This window comes from Dunckerocampus dactyliophorus, chromosome 3 (assembly GCF_027744805.1).
Source record: "Dunckerocampus dactyliophorus isolate RoL2022-P2 chromosome 3, RoL_Ddac_1.1, whole genome shotgun sequence".
NCBI classification, from domain to species: domain Eukaryota; kingdom Metazoa; phylum Chordata; class Actinopteri; order Syngnathiformes; family Syngnathidae; genus Dunckerocampus; species Dunckerocampus dactyliophorus.
The window spans coordinates 6793218-6813384 of NC_072821.1; the positions used below are offsets into that span (position 1 = coordinate 6793218).

The 20167-nt window shown below is 43.5% G+C and overlaps 1 protein-coding gene across 6 annotated transcripts; it reads left to right on the forward strand.

Annotated features, from left to right (window-relative positions):
- Positions 1–202: 202 nt before the first annotated feature.
- znf710b (zinc finger protein 710b) lies at positions 203–19965 on the forward strand. Of its 6 annotated transcripts, XM_054771012.1 has the most exons (6): positions 8842–9658; positions 9733–11477; positions 12290–13873; positions 14809–15000; positions 15082–15253; positions 16494–19965. In XM_054771012.1, the coding sequence occupies exons 2-6, from the start codon at positions 11433–11435 to the stop codon at positions 16673–16675; spliced, it is 2175 nt and encodes a 724-aa protein (XP_054626987.1). In that variant the 5' UTR covers positions 8842–9658; positions 9733–11432; the 3' UTR covers positions 16676–19965. The 6 variants fall into 6 exon arrangements, with proteins under 6 accessions (XP_054626988.1, XP_054626989.1, XP_054626990.1 ...); XM_054771013.1 differs by lacking the exons at positions 8842–9658; positions 9733–11477 and adding an exon at positions 203–258; XM_054771014.1 differs by lacking the exons at positions 8842–9658; positions 9733–11477 and adding an exon at positions 305–591 and having other exon boundaries at positions 16494–19963.
- The last annotated feature ends 202 nt before the right edge of the window (positions 19966–20167 follow it).

The following is a 20167-nucleotide window of genomic DNA, read 5'->3' on the forward strand; positions in this document are numbered from 1 at the left end:
TCCGCTGCATACAGTCACATTAAAATGCTAATACAAGAAAAATCAATCAGTATTTGGCAGCCTGTATGTCTTAATTAAGTTGGTTCAAACTAAAAAGAAAAAAAAGCTGCACTGAGCTTCTTATTGAATACAAATGACTCTTGCTAGAATATTATGGTGTAATTTTATGTTAATGTATGCAAATATAGTCACTCGAACAACACTGGAACTCCACACGAACAAAATGGCGCCACCTATTGGCGCATGTAACGTCAAATGGTAAACATCACCGATTTAACGCCTTTTTAACCTAAAACATGAAGCTACAGTAAGAATGTCTTATGTTGCAGTCATGATACAGTGACAGCATGTTTGAAATGACTAATAATACATGTGTTATGTTAATGCTGTAGAATATGGCGGCTAGCATGCTCATTTAAGGGTGTTTAGAGGAGTAGCTCGCTTGTTTATTCATTCACGTCAGATCCTCTCTTCCTTTCTTCCCTCCCTCACTCCCTCCCTCCATCCTGCCTTCACACAACGGCCGCCGTCGTTTCCAACTGTTTCTCCTTTCTCCGTCTCGTCGCCACCATAAACCCGTTTTGGAATCAGGTGAGCAGCCATGTTTACGTGTCTATCTGTCTTTAGCGCTCGTGTTTATGCTAGGTTACAAGTGTTTGTTTCATCCGTAACTTGGTTCCATTCCACCCCCGGGGGGCTGACCACCACATCATCCTCTTCTTCCGCAGTCTTTTCGTTTATTTCGCCATGTAGGTTACCAACTATTTCCAAAACGTCGCCTGTTTTGTTTTGTTTTTTACGTTCGGCCATGCCATTAACCGATGGCGTCGATAGAGGCGGGGGCCGGGTGGAGGACAAGGCAGCCGCATGCTGGAGCTCAACCGGGGCGACCAGGCCACACTAGCCCAGCTCTGCCCATCCCTACACGGGGATGCTAGACACACAGGCCCGTCCTGTCCCGTATACGTTTCTCATCTTCAGTTCTTATTGTAAAATCGGTTGATTTTTTCTGTATATTTTTCATTTAAAAATCACAATATTTTGCTTTTAGGCAAACTATGACTTGTGACTGGGGTGGTACCATAACATTTTGCGTACTTGACAATTGACTTTGACAGCTTGGCAACATACTTGTACTGTTTTGGGGCCTAGAAAAGTATTAAAAGTAACATCGCAGACCAATAATTATGCACACTATTTCAAAATCGTACTGGTAGATGCTGTGAAGACCATACAGCATTGAATGCATCGGTCAGATACATGCAAACAACGGCGACAATGGGGGAGACTTGAGGGCAAAGTGCAGCAGAGAAGAGACTGTGGAGTATAATAGGGCTGTGTCCAGAGCTAATGTTAGCATGTGGGTTTATTTGAGTCATTTCTACTGTAGTTGTGTATGCTCAAATGTTACAGTGACAAAACTGCTTGACTAATGAGCAAAAGCACACTTGGAACTCCAGCCCAGGAAGACTAATAGTGCTGTGCTAAGTAGGTACAATCGACACCTTTAATGTATACGCCTTTGTGGCATGTTTACATTTTGTGTAGCAGTACTTGAAACCTCAACAAGGTCCAAAAGTGGCGTCCTTGTCTTCTAGTTTACCACCATTTATTTGCAGTTATTTGATTGTGCTGTGCCTTTTCCAGGGCCAAAAGGATAGCAAGAGGTAGGAAAAGCCAGCACTATCAGGTCCTGCGAGGTACTACTATATAGTACCAAGTCACCCGGCGTCCCAAGTATGCCAAGCACGTATCATATGGGGGATGTAAACGATTGTCGTTGCGCATTGGTTGATTCGATTTTGGACAAAGCCAGACAACGCCTGTGCGTAAGGGTATTCTGCCAAGCAGTGCCAAGGATGTCAACAGTCACTTCTCCCGCCGTGTTGTGTTGAAAGCAATTGTTGCTGTCCGACAAGTATATACAAGATAAGTTATTTGATTGTGGGTTGCCGTGTCTGTGTGTTAAGGCAAACACCGTTTTTGGCAATTTCTGCTGGGTTCTGTGTAAAAGGCACAGGCGGATAAATGTCGTAACTTCTGCTACGGCGCTGATGTGACTTTGTGTGATCTCTGTCTGAAAGAGGCTCAATCAGGAAGCAACTTGATGCTAATAATAGAGGCCCATATTGCCAGCATCCAGTCGCCAACCGTGCCAAGGCATTCAAATGAAGAAATATGCAAACGGGCAAATGAGTGAGGGAGAACGACATGTTTATGTATATTTATTATCAGCATGTGTGAATGTAGCTATGCTAAGAGGTTTAAAATAGCTGATGATGGTGTCAGCACATTGCAGTGCTCTGCTCTGCTCTGCTGCAGGCAGGGTTAAAAAAAAAAAAAGAAAGAAAAGAGGCTGATGATTCTGGAAGCAGAAAGCGTGATGTGTCGGGCCTCTGGGTTCCAGCCGTTGAAACACCTTCTACTATTTTGTATGTGCGGTGGAACCAGTTTAAATGCCATAAGGGCTGCAGCATGAATACAGAATTGCTCGTCATCTTCAGCCTAGTAGTTCAATATAAAATAAGGTAGTGGTAGTTTAGCTCATTTGACCATTGCAGTTATTAATAGAGCCCGACCGATATGGGATTTTTGGGGCTGATGCCGATACCGATATCGGGGGCTGAAAAAGCCGGTATCCGATACATGAAATAAGATCATTGATATACACTGGATAAATATATACTGTAAATGAACATAAAGTGTTATAATACCCAAAATGTGGTTCAACACAAAGACGCAGAAGACTACCAAATTAAAAATAAGGAACTTGAATTAGTAACACTGTCAACATAAGGACATGCCTCTTTGATGTGCTTTCAGGTGTTGCCATAAATTTGTAGTGTTCTTTGCTTCCATGAAAAAGCGCGGTATCGGCATATGCCGATACTTGCTTTCTAACGCCAATCACCTTCGGCCGATCAGCTGCGCCCCCATTGCTGCATCCAGCCTATAGCGACTGTCTCCCGCCCACTTTCCCTTCACAAAGCCCAAAACAAACATGTCTGCTGTGTGGGACTTTGTGTTGTGAGACTGGTAAGTTTTGCACCCTGCAAAACATGCCACGAAAAATATCTCATCGGGGTGGCGTCTTTTAAAAGCTTTAGTTTGGTGCGGCATTTTGGTCGAGCAGAGGCTAATGTAGCCAAAATGCGGGACACCGTGTCTGCGTGGCAGTCGGAGGACTAAGGCGGACAACCCGAAAAGTTATAGTGATAGTCTATGTGAGTGTGTGTCAAGAAGGTATCCTATGAGAAGCTCTTAGTCTGAAAATGCACTCAGCTAACAGACTGAATCTATAGGTATAATAATAATATATAACCGCTACCAGCTAACAATCTTGTAAGTTAAAACAGCCAGTTAAGAAGAAGAAGAAACCAGGTAATTAGCTTAGGCACTAATTGATAGGCTAACCACCATCTAATAGTCTTACAAGCTAAACAGAAATAACAGAGTCCAATAACAGGCTAACAAACAAACTATAAACTAACCAACCAGCTAACAAGCTTACTTGCTAACAGCAGGCGTAGAGGTCAACCAGCAGTCTACCAGTCTGAACAACAGTTTGCTAACAAGCTATGGACAAGTTAAACAACTAACAAACGTACCAGCTAACAACAAGTAGACCAAGAGGCTAGCCACCATCGAATAACAAATGTAGCAGCAGATTAACAGGCTAAAGTACCAACTAACAGTCTCTCAAGCTAAACAGTTAGCATGCTACAGTTAGCAGGCTACAGACCAACATGATAAGTTTAACAACAATCTGTAAATTCTTCCCAGTTAACCACGGGTATGCTAGCTAACATGCTAACCACCATTTAACAGTCTTACAAGCTAAAGAACAGTCTGCTAACAGGGTAACCACTATTTAGCATTTGAAGAAAGTCACCTGATTGGCTCAACAACCTGCCAACAAGCTTGCCAGTTAACCAACAGCAGAATAACGGTCAACTTCTTGTATTTTTGTGAACAGGCAGATAACAAGCGAAGGATCCACCTGCCAAAAAGTTAAACAACCAGCTAACAAGCTTACCGGCTAATCAACAGCAGTGTAACAGGCTAACCACTGTCAAAGAGCTCTACAAAAGCAGCTCAGTGGCGAAACCAACGTGCTAACAAGGTTATTTGCTGAACTGTCAGTCCTCTGAAGTCAAAAGATTAGCGGCGTTGAACGTGCTACGGTTGTTATTGTGCATTACAGCGTTTCCTCACCACATCGCGGTTCACCTTTCGCGGATTCGCTCTTTTGCAGATTTTTAAGTGAAATTTTGCATGTTTTTTTAACAGCATATGACCGCGCATGAGTTCTGCGTCGCTGTGGTGTATTAGAGTGATCTATCGGTGCTCCGTTGCATGTGTGTGTTATTGTATTTACTATTGTTGTAGTATGGTGTTGTATACTCATGTGAGAGTTGAAGACGTGTCCAGACTTGTCCAGTTTGTCTCAGTAAATATAGAGCCACAACACTCCTGATAGGCTAAGGGAGAACCCGCCAATTGTGTTCTGCATTCTCATTGAGTGACAGTGGTCTAAAGCCAATCTCCTTCATGCAGGACTGCCTGTTTCCCGTTGTATGATTGCTAGCAGCTAGCGTTATGCGGCTGTAGGGCGCCCGGGATACTGTAAATGAATCTTTGGTTCATGGAGGACGAGGAGGAGGAATATGTTTTAACAAGGATACAAAAACGCTACAGCCTAACGGCGCCAGGACAAGCCACGATCAGAGGAGTGAAAGTCACTTAATTTCTTGTGTCCAATCTCGTTAGTTGATCATTAAAATTCTAACGAAATTTGAACTTGGCGTGTTTAATGAAGAGAGAAATGTGATAAAATGTTAATGCCTGTCTGAGAAAAGTGTATAAAGTCTATGGGGAGGGGTTTTACAGTCTTCAAGGGATAGTTGATGGATCTTTACGCATCTTCATCCGCGATGGAGCGCCGCAGCAATCTTGTTTACGTGTGTTCCATAGCGGAAGAAGATGCGTCTTCATCACATTCACACGAATGGAGAGGCGACAGTGTGCAGGGACACAACGGGAGACAAATATAACGCTGAGCGATTTGTGAGGTCTGATTTTTTCAGGAGGCAGTTTTATGATGCAGTGTACTACACTTTTGAACGCATATTGTTTTGAGAAACCAAACTCTTGACTGAAATGACCCAGCAACTAAGTAGAACTACGTTCCTCGTCACGGAAATCCGACCAGAACTGGACTCACGGGACCAAATGGGGTAAGTCACTGTTGATATAGTCCACTGCTGATGGGGATGTCATACAACTTCATGTCAAAAAATCCAAACTATCACTTTAAAACATTTTTAATGATTGTACAAAAATATAGTTGGCTACTTCGCGGATTTCACTTATTGCGGGCTATTTGGGGAACCTTTCCCCCGCGATAAACGAGGGAACACTGTACTACGTTCAGTTCATTAGGAGGATGAATGAGTTCCGGTTTAAGGCGTCGTTATGCTACAGCGTGGTCACTACGGCAGGCCTCTCGTCCTGTTTCGCTCTTCGGAGTGGGATGAGCACATGACTTGCAGTTCTATGCCGAAACATTAGGGGCAGTATTGTTGCAACTCTTGTTGACTAGCTGTTCAGCTTCCTGACACAATGGGAAACAATGGGGACTTTTAAAGTGCTCATGACACCAAAAAAAGTTTGCAAAAGAAAAACAATAACAAAATGAAAGTACTCACTTAATAAAATATTTTTCTCATATTGCTGTTTAGGCATGGGCCGGTATGAGAGGAGAGTCTGACGGAATGATAACCTTGGCCAAAAATGTCACGGTTTCCCGGTATTATAATTACAGCTCTAAAAATGGCTCTAAAGTAGGCTTTTTGATTGCTAGCATGTCACACAACCAACTGGAAAATGAAAGACCATTTAGCCCTGGAATGAAACCCCATAGCATTATTCTAATATTCGTAGAATAGATCTTGTAAAAAAATATGTATTTACTTACTGAAACTGACAGATCAACCGTAAGACTGGAAAGACAAGTGACTGCAAGCAATTCAGGTCTAGAACACTTACGGGTGACACCGGCAATCAGGTGCAAACAAGCACAGCCATGAACGCACACAAAGAAAGTGACATCTTCACAACAATAATAACATTCAATCATGTCGAGAGGCGTATGATGTGTTTTACTGGCAGTGATAGCTACAACAGGTTGCACATTAGCCGCCTAGCTAGCGCGTCCGTTAAGGAATTAGCAATGCATTAGCCGAAAGCACTAGCTAGGTTGGCTACAATGCAGCATATTAGTAGGAGAAATGTGAATTGACTTAATGTCACGTTGGCACGATTTTCCATGGTCGACCGTCTTGTGTTTTTTTTTACTTTTTAGAGAAAGTTTGCCAATGGTGTGTTGTGTTATGTCAATGTGTTATGTCCCTGCAGAGATACGCAATGTGATGTAAACAAAAAATAATTTGAGCGTCAAAGATAATGGGGGTGTTATTTCATGTCTATAGGGCTTTAATAATGTCAAAACCTGCATTTGGAAAGTCATTAAACACATTTTCGATTATTAATATTGAATCCTACTTTGCGGAAATTTATCCCGGTAGAATTTGGAACCACTTAACTGCAATATATATCTATATATATGTTTATTTATTTATTTATTACTATTTTATTATTATTATTATTTTTTTTACGAGTCACTTTTATTGTGAATGTATTTGTACATTTTGCACCGAAACTGGAGGAGAAGACGTTCGCAAAGGTGGGCTGTGCGACCCCGGACGAGTCGAGGTAGAGGACTCTTGTTTTGGCGGATTAAAAAATGGTGCTTTCGCGGGAGGGAAAAAACAAAAGTTATGTACTGTGTCGCCGTTGACACAATGCTAGAATTTATTGGAGGTGTACGTCAAGCTTGGTCGGAGGGTTTCCAGGGGCAGCTTACGCCGGCACGCTGGACGCTGGAGCATAACGAAGCCTTTAGAGAGTAATCAGTCGCAAACCTCATTCAGCCTTCTCCAGCCTCTGCTCACTTGGCCCAATTTGCGCCCTCTTCAATGTAATTTTAGCTCATGTGAGTGTGTTACCACGGTTGTCACCAGCATCCCTACCTGTTCTCTCACACTGTCTGTTTTTCTCGTGTGCTCAGGTATCAGTGGCAACACTCGCTCAGGCTGTAGACATTTTGTTTTATTGTGTTGCTTCGCACTTGTTCAGCCACTACTCACATTATGTTGAAACTAATTATAGTTATTTATGGTTTTATGCATGCGTGTTAGCAAGATAACGCAAAAAATATTTATATTTACTAACACGTGTAGGGAAGAAACTGTCAACTTCTGGATCCAGATGAATACTGCTAAAAACAGTGGGTGGTTTACTCCTCTATTACTTCAGTTGTTGGTTTAGTTTAGCATTTCTACCACATGCAGTATAGGACTGGAGTGGACAGTGAACAGAATAGTAGGTACTGTCCATAGTAGTAATACCTTTTGGACACTTTTTGGACTTACAGTCCCAGCTCGGCTTTGCTGTGCTTGGTTCAAAATAGCTTCCCAGAAACTGCAAAGACCAAGCTTCATTGAATGCATCGGTCAGAAACAGACATGCTAAACAAACAATGGAGATGAACAAGGGTTTGCTGTTTACTTTACTGAGGAGATACATTTTATCTAAGAGGAGACTGAGGGCAGCAAGACAACAGGGCGCTGCAGCAAGACAACAGGGTGCTGCAGCAAAGCGGAGACTGTGGAATCTCGTGTTTATTTTGGTCATTTCTATCCACGTGGGAGAAATGGTATCTAATTTTTGCCTGCAGAAACGTGTAGCGTGGGGAGCCAGTAGGTTCCATGCATTGGAATGAAGTATGTTGATGTCGATGGATCCGTAAACTGAATATTCTTGTCTTTGTTGTTCTTTATTGGATGTCATTAGAGTGTGCAGGTGTTGCTAACGTTTTGGCTTGTTCAGGTCTTTGAACACATCACAATGTGCCTGGATGCAGAGTCAAGCCTGTGATGACAGGTGACACTCGTTAATGTACTTGGTGTGAAGAAAAGAGCAGCAACAATGTTCTTTAGATTTGGTTCCATTCCCCTCACTACCGCCATGTTTTTGTCAGGCTTGGCTTTGTGCTCTCTTTATCCCTCCCTTGCTTGCTCTACCGTTTTTTTTCTCCCTCCTTCCTCTTTCTGTTTTTTTCTCTCTCCAACTCCCATCCCCTCCCCCTCTTTCTGCTCCCTACTCTCCCCATTTTTTCACCTCCTCTCTTGCTCTTCTTTTCTATCACGCGTTACCCTTTTCTTTCCCCTTCTTCCTCAGTCTCCTTTTCCCCTCTTTCTCGTCCTCTCCATCCTTCCTTCCCCCACTGCAGCCTCTCTCTCCCATCCCTCCCTCCTTCAATCCCTCTTTCATTCCGTGCAATCATCTGTTCTTTTTTTTCTTCCCTGCTTCCTCTATTATGCCCCCATTTTGTCCTCTGCAGCCCCCTCGCTCGCTCGCTCTCTCTCTCTCTCTCTCTCTCTCTCCTTTTCCTCCATGTTCTCTCTATCCTGTTGTTTACTGCACCCCCATGTGACGTTTATTGACAAGACAATGTTGATTAGTTTAATATCGATGCATATCTGGCGTCCTATTTAACCCTTTAATCACCTGCTCCACGTAGAAATGAGTGTCGTAGGGGAGTTGGTTTGTTTTTGCATACATTCAACAAGTGGCTAAGAGCGCAAATGGGACTTCTCAGGCATGTGAACAATGCAAGAAAAGGGACTTTGTCAAATACATGAAGATCTTCTTTTGAAGTACAATATGAAATATCAAACAACACAGCTTCAGGTGAGCATGCATATATTTTTTTATATGAGCAGCGCAAGGAAAAGGTCAGAGGTCACTGATTTTGAGAACTAACGCTATAAACGCTGAGTGGTACAACATAATGTATGATTATTTAGCATTTTTTAAAATGTTGCTATTATTTGTAACTATTTTAGATTCTGAGAACAGTAATTAATTTTTTTTTTTTTTTAATTACTAATTGATAGGGATTCTCTGGTCAACCACCGATCAGTATCGAACACATTTTCGTGCAAGTGCTGATTACAAAAAAGCGATGACTTGTGGCTCATACTATTGCAGCTTGCAGAGAACTGTGTGCAGTGTGGTGTCCTGCTCTAATGTCTTGGGTAGTGTCCCCTTGCCCCTTTTCTTCACACCGCGCAGGCGTGTGGCCGCAACCCAAAACAAACATGTCTGCTGTGTGGAACTTATATGCCATTTGTGAGAGTGATGTAAAGTTTGTATCCTGCAACATATGCCACGAAAAACATTGCACCGGGGTACATGTTAAAAAGCTTTATGATGGTATTTGAAGAACAAACAATATGGTGAGTTTTCGAGGCTCACGGTGAAGTAACAGTCAGTCAAACAGCAACAAACAGTCAACACTCGCCCGTATGTGTGTATGACAGTCAGAAGGCTAAGCAAATAACCTGAAAAAATTGAATTAATTGTACTAGATGAGCAGCCTTTCTCTGTGGTGGAAGACACCAGGTTGCTCTCTCATTCGGAGTCCCGCTGCTGCTGTCTGGAAGGAAATACAGTATTTCACAGACGTAGCCCTGCCAGAGCTCCATCAGACGATGTACTCTCACAGGCGTCTCGTCCTCTGAAAGCTTCATGAGTGAGATATGTTTTCTTGAAAAAGTAAAATATGTTTTTGTCTACATGAAGGTGATTTTATGGTTCCTTTTTCAGATCAATAGCAGGGTTGCAGCCGGGAATTCCTGGCCCTGTGAAGAAAGAAAAAAAATCATGTTGGGCCCCTCCTTTTTTATTTTTTAATAATTACCCACTGGCCAGAGCACCCTTGGAATTGTCCAAACCTCCCCCTTATACCTTTGCCTTGCACTCCTCATAAATAAATTTGCAGTCAATATATGTGATTGCATCTATACCAGCTGATCTCACTCCCTGCTAATTGATAACACATGATGATTATTATTAAATGTATTTTCTTCAAAGGAGAGTGGACTTCTCATCCTAAAAACGCTGTAATAATAATCTAAAGAGGTGACCATGTTTCTCCAATAATTGGCTTCTGCAGTATTTGGCCGTGCCTCAATTCATCACAGAGTATAACACAGTAAACATCCTACTACTGACGTCTTATTAGGTTTCACTGTTTGTCAACAAGGTGGATTAAAGGTCAAGGTATGTTTGACGTTTGCATGAAAAATAGAACTTAGAAGTTGTATAGGTGATAGGAACGCCAAATTCATTCGTTGTACACACATTTTTATGAGATCAGGAATGTGACACTAACGTGCCTACTCAGCAAAGACGTCATGCGATTAAAGTGTCTGCTAAACAGTAAAGAGAGATTTTCGGGGCATTGAATTGATGGCAACTGGAATGTTAAAGTTGTCGTAGAAGACGTTTCGCCTCTCATTCGAGCAGGCTAGACTAAAGCTGTCCTATCTAGTCACTGAGCATGAACTGATGAAGCCCGCTCGAATGACAGGTGAAACGTCTTCCAAGACAACCTGACCAGCCCAGTTGCGATCGATTGACCCGGATGAATGAGAATATCCACAGGCAGTAAAGAGAGATGTTTTAATGGACTCTTTGAGGCGTTGGCCTGCTTTACTTCTACTACTATCTGTGATGGAACTGATCTTGAGGGTCCTCCCATGGGCCAATTTCACTTAACCAGGTCTTACAAAAAATGACAGCGGCGACAGAACAAAGTTCATTTGCAGTTCTAAGCATATTTGTTTAGCTTTTCTTTTTTTTTAAACTCCCTTTTTGTCTCCAATAATGCTTATTCCTCTCTCCTACAGTATCTGTTAGTGTTACATGCAAATGCTTCCCTGCCAACTATGCATATCCGACGACGACGTCATGACATCACTTTTTTTGTCATGCACCGCTGTACCTAATGAAGTGTCCAGCTTGTGCATTTACTTTCTATTTACAGCTGGTTTCTTTGAAGCCTCACTGGCGCTGTATGTTTTTTTGTGCGATGCCAGGAGAGAGTCTTCATCTTTAGCCCTCATCATCTTTCTTCTCCGCTCCTCCCACCCTCCCACACCCCTCAATGTCTTCCTCCAGTATTCTTCCCCGGCCTCTCTCACAGTCATCAGTCATTCGCTCATCCACATGTCAGTCACCTGCCAACCGTCTCTCTTGCTCTCCCATTTGTGCTTCGGTCTGCGCTCGCTCTCTCTCTCTCCTCTGATGCATGATGGATGATCGGAAACTGCACCTCAAGAAGCAATGGAAAGAGAATAAACAGATAGGAGTCTATTTATTTTTGAGGCATTAGGACAATAAATAATGCCCCAGACACATTTATTTGTTCTGAAAAAAGGATCAGACTGTTAGCCCCGCCTCCTTCCATGCCCAGCGTATAAATAAGAGCGAGCCTTGTCTCACTTGGCACTCGGCTCCGAAGGATGAGGTCCTTAAAGCACCTGAAGCCTCACAGCAGGAGAAGTGTGGTGAGTTTACTGGCCGAGGTGCTAATTACTAGTTTGCTGCTGCTATTTTTCCACGGTTCCTGACTCGGTGTTCACATTTGTTGAGTTATTTCTTCTTCCAGCTGTGTCTTTTTGTCATGTTCGTTCTCCCTCTGTCTCCACATATCTTTCTTCCTCCTGTAGCCTGACACTCCTCTTCTTCTTCTTCTTTTCCCCTCCCCCTTCTCTCTCCTTATCTCCCTTCCGCTCTACCTTTCATTTTCTTTCCTGTCTGCTTCCACCACTCCTCTCCATCTCCTCTTCTTCTGTCTATTCCATTATTGTGTCTTAATCTCGCTCTGTCATCACCCCCTTCCACACTTGGATGCATGTGTGTTTGTGCAGATCAACACGCCACCTAGTCCCCATCCTCACCATGGTCCACATGGCGAGCACGGGCGAGGGATGGCATGTTTCATGGTTCTTGTGTCTGTTGGCTGGATTTAGAGTTGCAACTAATGAGATGGCAGGTATTGTTTTGATGGCCGATTGTCTGCTAGAAGGATTACAGAAGAACTCATTTCCGTGTATATTGTAGCGGGGCTGGTGCACGTGCCAAAGAGGAAGCCATTAATAAAAGGTGCAGAGACAGTGAATATAAGACGACCCCTCTTTCACTGAAAAATATTGGTAAAGACAAAACTTTTTTCCTCAATGTAGGTACAATAACTGTAGGATTACAGTAAAAAAAGATATATTTCTGAGCTGATGGACAGTTTGTGGATTAGTCTGTTTTAGCTCTACAGGTGAATTATTTACTGAAGTGCATACCTCTTTGTCTTTTGCATCTCCAGGAGGAGGCGAGCCGGCGCCTGGGTAGATGTGAGCCCAAGGTAATGGCCAGGCTGGTGGACACAGGCACACAAACAGATCCAGTAGTCGTGCTGTCCTTGGCCCAGGCCGCCGTGCTAGGTCTCATCTCCCAGAATGAAGTCTTCGGCGCTACCATTGCACCCAACGGCTTCTACACAGGTGAACCCAAAGAGTCGCCCGCACCGCCAGTAGACGGAGTGGACTACGAGTACGCGGACCAGCTTATCGGCGCCAACGGAGATTACCTCGGGGACAACTTAGCTGAAGACGGACAGATGCAACCGAGCTGCAGTCAGAGGAGGTGGCAGCAGGGGCCCCCTCAGCACCCCGATGTGAAGATGGTGCTGCCCGATCGCCATGTCCCTCAAGGGGTTGACGGGACCGTGTGTCACATCAAAGGGGAAGGGGTGAACTCTGTCATGAGCTCCTGTGTCCACATGCTCAACAATATGGCTCCCAGGGGGGGCTTGATTCAAGTAGACCCGGCCACCCTCAGAGGGACCAACAAGAACTGTGCAGAGTGTGAGCGGGAGGCCTCCAACCAGCAACAAGCCCCCACACATGTGCACCCTCCTCCCGCTCAGGTGGCCCACAGAGGAGGAGAGCACAGAGGACTGCAGGGCCAGCGCCCCCTGGGGGGTCATGGTCGAGGTGTCCGTGAGGGTGAGGAGGAAGTCAATCATCAGGGGAACAACATGATGAAGCCCAGCCAACAAGATGAAGCCATCAGCAGCTACTTCCAAACCAGCGAAGTAGGCAGCTACGATTCGGGGGAAATGGCCATGGGGGGCGAGTACGAAGACGGTAACCAGAACATGATGTGGACGGATGGGAGTGGGAGTGGACAGCAGCACCAGCAGCAGCAGCAGCAGCCGCCTCAGCCGCCGCAGCCCCCTAGAAGACACGGCGGCCGCAGGGTGGACCGACTAGACATCAACATCCAAATTGACGAGTCCTACTGCGTGGACGTGGGGGATGGTCTGAAACGCTGGAAGTGCCGCATGTGCGACAAGTCTTATACGTCCAAGTACAACCTGGTCACGCATATCTTGGGCCACAACGGAATCAAACCGCACGCGTGCCCCCACTGCGGCAAGCTCTTCAAGCAGCCCAGTCATCTCCAAACCCACCTGTTGACCCACCAGGGCACCAGGCCACACAAGTGCACCGTGTGCAAGAAGGGCTTCACGCAGACCAGCCACCTGAAGCGCCACATGCTGCAGCACACAGACGTCAAGCCCTATAGCTGCCGCTTCTGCCGCCGCGGCTTCGCCTACCCCAGCGAGCTGCGGGCGCACGAGGTCAAGCACGAGCGCGGCCGCTGCCACGTGTGCTCGCAGTGCGGCCTGGAGTTCCCCACCTACGCCCACCTCAAGCGCCACCAGGCCAGCCACCAGGGGCCTCACACCTTCCAGTGCACCGAGTGCAACAAGTCCTTCGCCTACCGCAGTCAGCTCCAGAACCACCTGCTGAAGCATCAGAGCCCCAGACCTTACACATGCTCGCAGTGTGGATTGGAGTTTGTGCAACTGCACCACCTACGTCAGCACTCGCTCACACATAAGGTAACTATGGGGCGGAACTTTCGACTTTTCATGTTCCCTATTGGGCTAGTCTAGTTGGTTTACGTGGAATTCAACCTTTTAGATGCTCAGCAAGCTGAAGACAAGATTAGCTGAAATATTGCAGGATTTGCTTAAGTCTCATGCGGTATGCCGACATCATGCGTGGTTATACTTTTCTTCAACTTTAGAAGAAAAAGTTGGGTGTTTTCCAAATTAAGTTCTTGGGAGGTTTTTCTGAAATCTCAAGGGAATTGTTGACATCATGCAGGATGAGAGCTCACCTTGTCTTGCTTTTGTGCAACTTTAGAGGTGTGCTTTCCCCCAAAATGTTGGACACTTTCCAAATTGAAATCTCACAGGATTTACTGACATCATGCAATCTGACTTTATTAGTAAGATTTGCAGGCGATGTCACGTTTTGGACTTTGGACTCTACTGGTTGCAGCCAAGTAGTGAACTCCATTTTGCCTATGAATTATTTGACAGGTGTTTACCTCATTATTTGACCCTTGAATGTTAAAAGCCGAAGGATTAATTTCAGAAATATATACACTGTATGGGCTCTCCCTTAGAGATAAGGTGAGAAGCACAGTCATCCGGGAGAAACTCGGAGTAGAACCACTGCTCCACAGTGAGAGGAGTCAGATGAGGTGGCTCGGTCATCTGGTCAGGATGCCTCCCGGACGCCTCCCTGGGGAGGTGTTCAGGGCACGTCCGACCGGTAGGAAGCCTCTGGGAAGACCCAGGACACGTTGGAGAGACTATGTCTCTCAACTGGTCTGGGAACACCTCGGGATATGCTGGGAAGAGCTGGAGAGAGGGAAGTCTGGGCTCCTCTGCTTCGGCTGCTGCCCCCTTGATCCGACCCCGGACAAGTGAAAGAAGATGGATGGATGTATATAATTGTTTCTTTTGTGGGTTTTTGCACACTGCAGGGTATGAAAGGCCACAAGTGTGAAGTGTGCTCGCGTGAGTTCACGCTGTCAGCCAACCTCAAGAGGCACATGCTCATCCACAACAGCGTGCGGCCCTTCCAGTGTCATGTCTGCTTTAAGAGCTTCATCCAGAAACAGACGCTCAAGACCCACATGATCGTCCACCTGCCCGTCAAGCCCTTCAAATGCAAGGTGAGTGTGAGATGTCATGCATCGGTGTCACACTTCAGCAGACACGCAGTTGATAGTAATGTCCGCTGGTGTTGTTTCCAGGTGTGTGGCAAATCCTTCAACAGAATGTACAACCTGCTGGGCCACATGCATCTGCACGCTGGCAGTAAGCCCTTCAAGTGCCCCTACTGCACCAGCAAGTTCAACCTGAAGGGCAACCTCAGCAGGCACATGAAGGTCAAACACGGGATGGACGTGTCGCCTGAAGGACAAGGTCGGGCTGCTAAAACTCCTGCCTATACATAACTCATGTTTTATCATCTAAGGTCATATTTGGATGTTTTGTGATAATAAGCTTTTGTCTATCCAGTTGTTTCTATTATAGTTCAGTAGGAAATCATGGAAATACGAATCATTTCTTCCAAAATCAAGTTGTCGCCATCGTTTTAACTGTGCGTGCAATGTTTTAAGTCAAACTTTACTGTCCTACAGATGTTTTTTAAAAAAACAAAACAACAAAAAAAAAACAACTATAAATTGTGTTAACCCTGAACTCACATTGAAGTTGTGTTTAAAGACAGTGGACGCCACAAATTTTAACATTCTTAACTGACCTATAAGTGTAAAAAGAACAGGACAAGTTTCCAACAGGTTCTACAAAATATAAAAGACTGGGGGAACTATGGCGCTTGGCGGAGGTCTGCGCTCTCAGAGTGCTTCTCTAGTTGAGAATAAAAAGGCTGTTGAGAAGGACAGATGTGTGACATGAAAACAACCAGATGCTTACAGTAGAAATGATAGCACCAACAACTGGTATCTACTGGAAACCTGCGTACCACCGTTTGTTACATTTCCTATTCTATGGTTACCATCACTTTTTCCCTCTCTGGTAATCACGCAAATGAAGCCAAAGAAAAAGCAAAACGCTACATTCACTATTGAGCGGAAGTCTCTGGCAAGATCAGTTTCATTTCATACGCAGATGTCCTGCAAGATGATGGCTTGGCTTCTGAGTTTTTGTGCGACTTTTAAGAGGGTTTTCACACTGCCATTCAAATTTTTCACGTCCCCGCGTATTAATATTTTGCAGTAAACAATGCGCCCCAATCTGATTCTATTGGAGGAAAAATCCAGGGGAACCCTATCTATGTCGGCCAACTACAACACGTGTATTGCCGACTTCGTCATTATCACTAAGCAGCGTGAAACGTCTCCGGCCAGTGTCACAAGTATACGTGCGAGCAATGGCAAGTTTCGGTTTTGATTTCAGTCATGTGGGCGTCATTCAGCCAGTCCGAGGCTCCACTGTGGATGTTGTTATGGAAGTAAATTTCATAGCAATATTGGTAACCGCCACTCTGCGGGCTACATCAGGTAAACCATAACCCTAATATTTGTGTCCAGAGCTGATTGGCTAAACCATATTGACTCAGAAGAATCTGCAGGTCTACCTAATAATGTGGACAAGACTTTTAATCCCAGCGTTTTCCCCCTCCCCCGCCATCATTATGCAGAGGTGCTGCCAGAAATGGAGAACCAGGGGGAGTATGAAAGCCAGAACTTTGGCTTCACGTCGCCTGACAACATGGACAATAGCGGCTCCCAGAACCTCACCAAGCTGACCACGGCCAACATGGAGGACATGGAGGAGTATTACAACTTTGGCAAGGACACCAGCGCCTACGCCACGCCCTGAGTTAGTTGCGCACCCTGCTGGGAATCAATCGACCGGACTAGAAAGAGTGACTTGACTCTTGACGGAAAGGAGAAGCACGAGGTGCAGACTGTCGAAGCTGTTTGTTGTATGCGTGGATTCATAACGAACAACAAGAAGAGGCCATTGATGTGATTTCCTGTCAATCACAAGCGTATATTTTTGGACTGGAAAGGTCAATTAGGCTATGTAGTCACTGCAGTACAGTAAATATACACACACACACACACACACACACACACACACACACACACACACACGCCATGGTTGATCCATAGTCACTACATACAGTATTCTTTAGCTTCCTGTGCACTTACTGAACATCATTCTTACATGCACTGTTTGTCTCCAAAACATCATGTGAGTTTAGCTTCACCTTAATATTCTAACCTGTGTCGTTGCTATACTTTAAAAAAAAAAAACAATTTTTTTTTTAAACTTTGAGTGCTATTGAGCGAACATGAAGCGAGCTTTCGTTGAGGAAGGTTTCTTTTTTCCTTTTTTAAAGGAACCCCGTCTTCAGTAAGCTGGAGGAAACCAGACTGTAAGGTTGGACATGTGACACATTTTAAGTGCAAATTGAGGAGCTTTTTTTCTTCTTTAGTGCTTGTTTGGAGTTTCAACAGGCTTGGGGTTTGTTTTTTTTTCACTTCACTTTCAGTTCAATTCAAGTGGAAAGTCTATTCCAAATGTACATTCTGTATATGTTTAAAAAAAACTACAAAAAAACGTGTGAATTGAAAGTGAACTGAAGATGATGGTCCTGCCTGCTCCTCATGATTCTGTTTTGGGGAAGTGGACGCCCCCTGTCCTGCCATGCAGGTCAGTCAGCTTTTTTGATATACACACAAGTGAAAGCAAAAGAATGGTCGACTAGTTGAGCATTATCAGACTAAAACGTCACGGGAATTGACCATGGATTATTTAATAATAAAGAAAAAAATTCTAGTTTAAAATGAAAAATCAATGTGGCTTGTCTGTAATGTCATTATTTGGGATGGGTGTTTAATTTTGGTTTTGTTATGGCATTGGTACGGGTGAGAATGTGATTTCTTTATGTTTCCACCAGTATTTGGAAACTTTTTTTTTTTTCTTTTGCTGATAAGGAATATTGCGAGTCATCTCAGAAGACTTTAAATGAGGTCATCCATTTAAAGGCCGTGCGGTGATGCCTTGCTCATCTTTATCATGGGCACGTTTGAGAAAAAAAGTTAGGAAAGTCCAAAAAATTGTGGCAGAAGAGGGAAAAAGACTATCACAATTGTGTGAGTATAGATTTTTTTATTTATCCATCCATCCATGCCGCTTATTCTAATTAGGGTCGCGGGGGTGTGCTGGAGCCTATCCCAGCTGACTTAGGGCGGGAGGCAGGGTATACCCTGGACTGGTCGCCAGCCATTTGCAGGGCACATATTTTTTATTTATATTTAGTATTTTTTATGTATTTTATTTATTATTATTATTATATTAACACTTATATTTCTACATTTTCCAAGAGTTGAGTTGTACTACTACTAGGAAAAAATTATATACTAAATGTAGTCATTTTTCAATTTTGACAATGGCATTAAAATATTAAGACAAGTTTAACAGACTAATGTCATGGGAAAGTATTCATTTCTAAGAGAAAGGTTATTGCTAGAATACATTTTTTAAATAAAGATATATATTTTTTTTACAATATTGTATTTTAGAGAATAAAGTTGAGAAAAATTTAATAATTATGCAAGAATAATATTTTAATCATTTAACAATACAGTGTTCTCTCGTTTATCACGGAGGATATGTTCCCAAAATAGCCCGCAATAAGTGAAATAAGTAGCCAACTTCATTTTTAAATTTTTTTTTTTTTTTTTTTTTACAATGATTATCTATGTCTTAAGGCTGTAAAACACCTCACCATACACTTTATACACTTTTCTCAGACAGGCAATAACATTTTCTCACATTTCTCTCTTGTTAAAACACTCAAAAAAACGTTCAAACCTTCGTTTGAATTTGAACGATCGACATACAGGACACAAGAAATGATGTCAGTCGCGTATTTCACTCCTGTGACCGTGCCTTTTCGTCCTGGCGCCGTTTTGCTGTACTGTAGCGTTTTTGTATCCTTGTTAAAACATACTGCTGCAGCACTCCTTCTGTTGCAGAGCTCCTCATTCAAGATTCATTTACAAGCTAGCAAGCAAGCTTGCGATCACACAGGCGATACGGCAGGGCAGCACAAAAGGAGACTGATTGATTTTAACAGCCTACAGCCAGTCAGGACACAGAAAACAATGGGCGGTGCAGACAGACAAGAGTGGGAAGAGAGACACTCAACTTCCCAAAATGCAATTCTTTTTAAAGGGCCAGGCTCACTCAGCCTGTTACAACTTTCATACCCTGTAATTTAAAAAAAAAAAAAAAAAAAGCACAAAAAAAAATCTGCGGAATGGTGACTCTGCGAAAGGTGAACCTCGATAGAGCTAGGGATCACTAATCAATATAACAAGCAAAAAATGTGTTAGAATATTAGAAAAAAAAACGTATTTTACAAAAATTAAGTCAAAAGCATTTCAGGTAAAGCCATAACAAAAATAACGTCATATTTAAGTGCATAAACGTATTGCTATGTTAAAGTGATACGCAGTTAAGGATAAATTAGACAATTAAAGTCAATGTTGAGTCATATCAAACACCACCATCAGTAATAAACACTTGTAATGTCAAACTACACACTGAAATCACCTCATTTGTTGTCTCATCTGTGTTTTTAAAAACATATGGTCGTTTTTGAAAGAGACGCACCTTTTTTTTTGTGAAAGAGTGAATTTTGACATTCACTCTTCACTTCAAATGATGTTTTCTTTTATATTGGACCTTTCAGTGTCTCCCTAATAATACCAATAGTACATTTTCACAATGCTTCAATGATGTGAAGAGAAACAGTACAGTACACGCAGTTGCATGATGCTGCGCATTATGTTGCACAGCTGGCCTGTAATTAGACACTGACATGCACTATAGTCGCCCTAACACTACACTGCTGCTTAATTAGAAGCTTCTTATGCAACCTAATATAGTGGGGAACGTCTCATAATGAAAGAACTGGTGAGTCGATTCAGGTCAAATGTAATGCAACGTAGACCTCATGTATACACTGGACCCAACATTAGATATACCTGCACAATATAAGCCAATTCATCTCATTACCAATAAATGCTAATCATTATTATCTTTTCAAGGGTGGAATGTTTAATCCTTTTTTTTAAAACTCTTGCAATGGAGCACATTAGAATCAACTTTTAGATGAGAGGGTGCTAAAAGTATTTGGGGACAATGTCGACACCTGCTGGTAACAAGGTGGAAGTGCTTCAGCGTTGAGTTATTGGCTAAAAGCTGCATTCTGTGTAATGGTCAGCAGGGAGTGACAGAGAAATGCCCGAGCACCTGCAGTAATTTGACTGACGGACAGTCAAATTGCGTAAATTC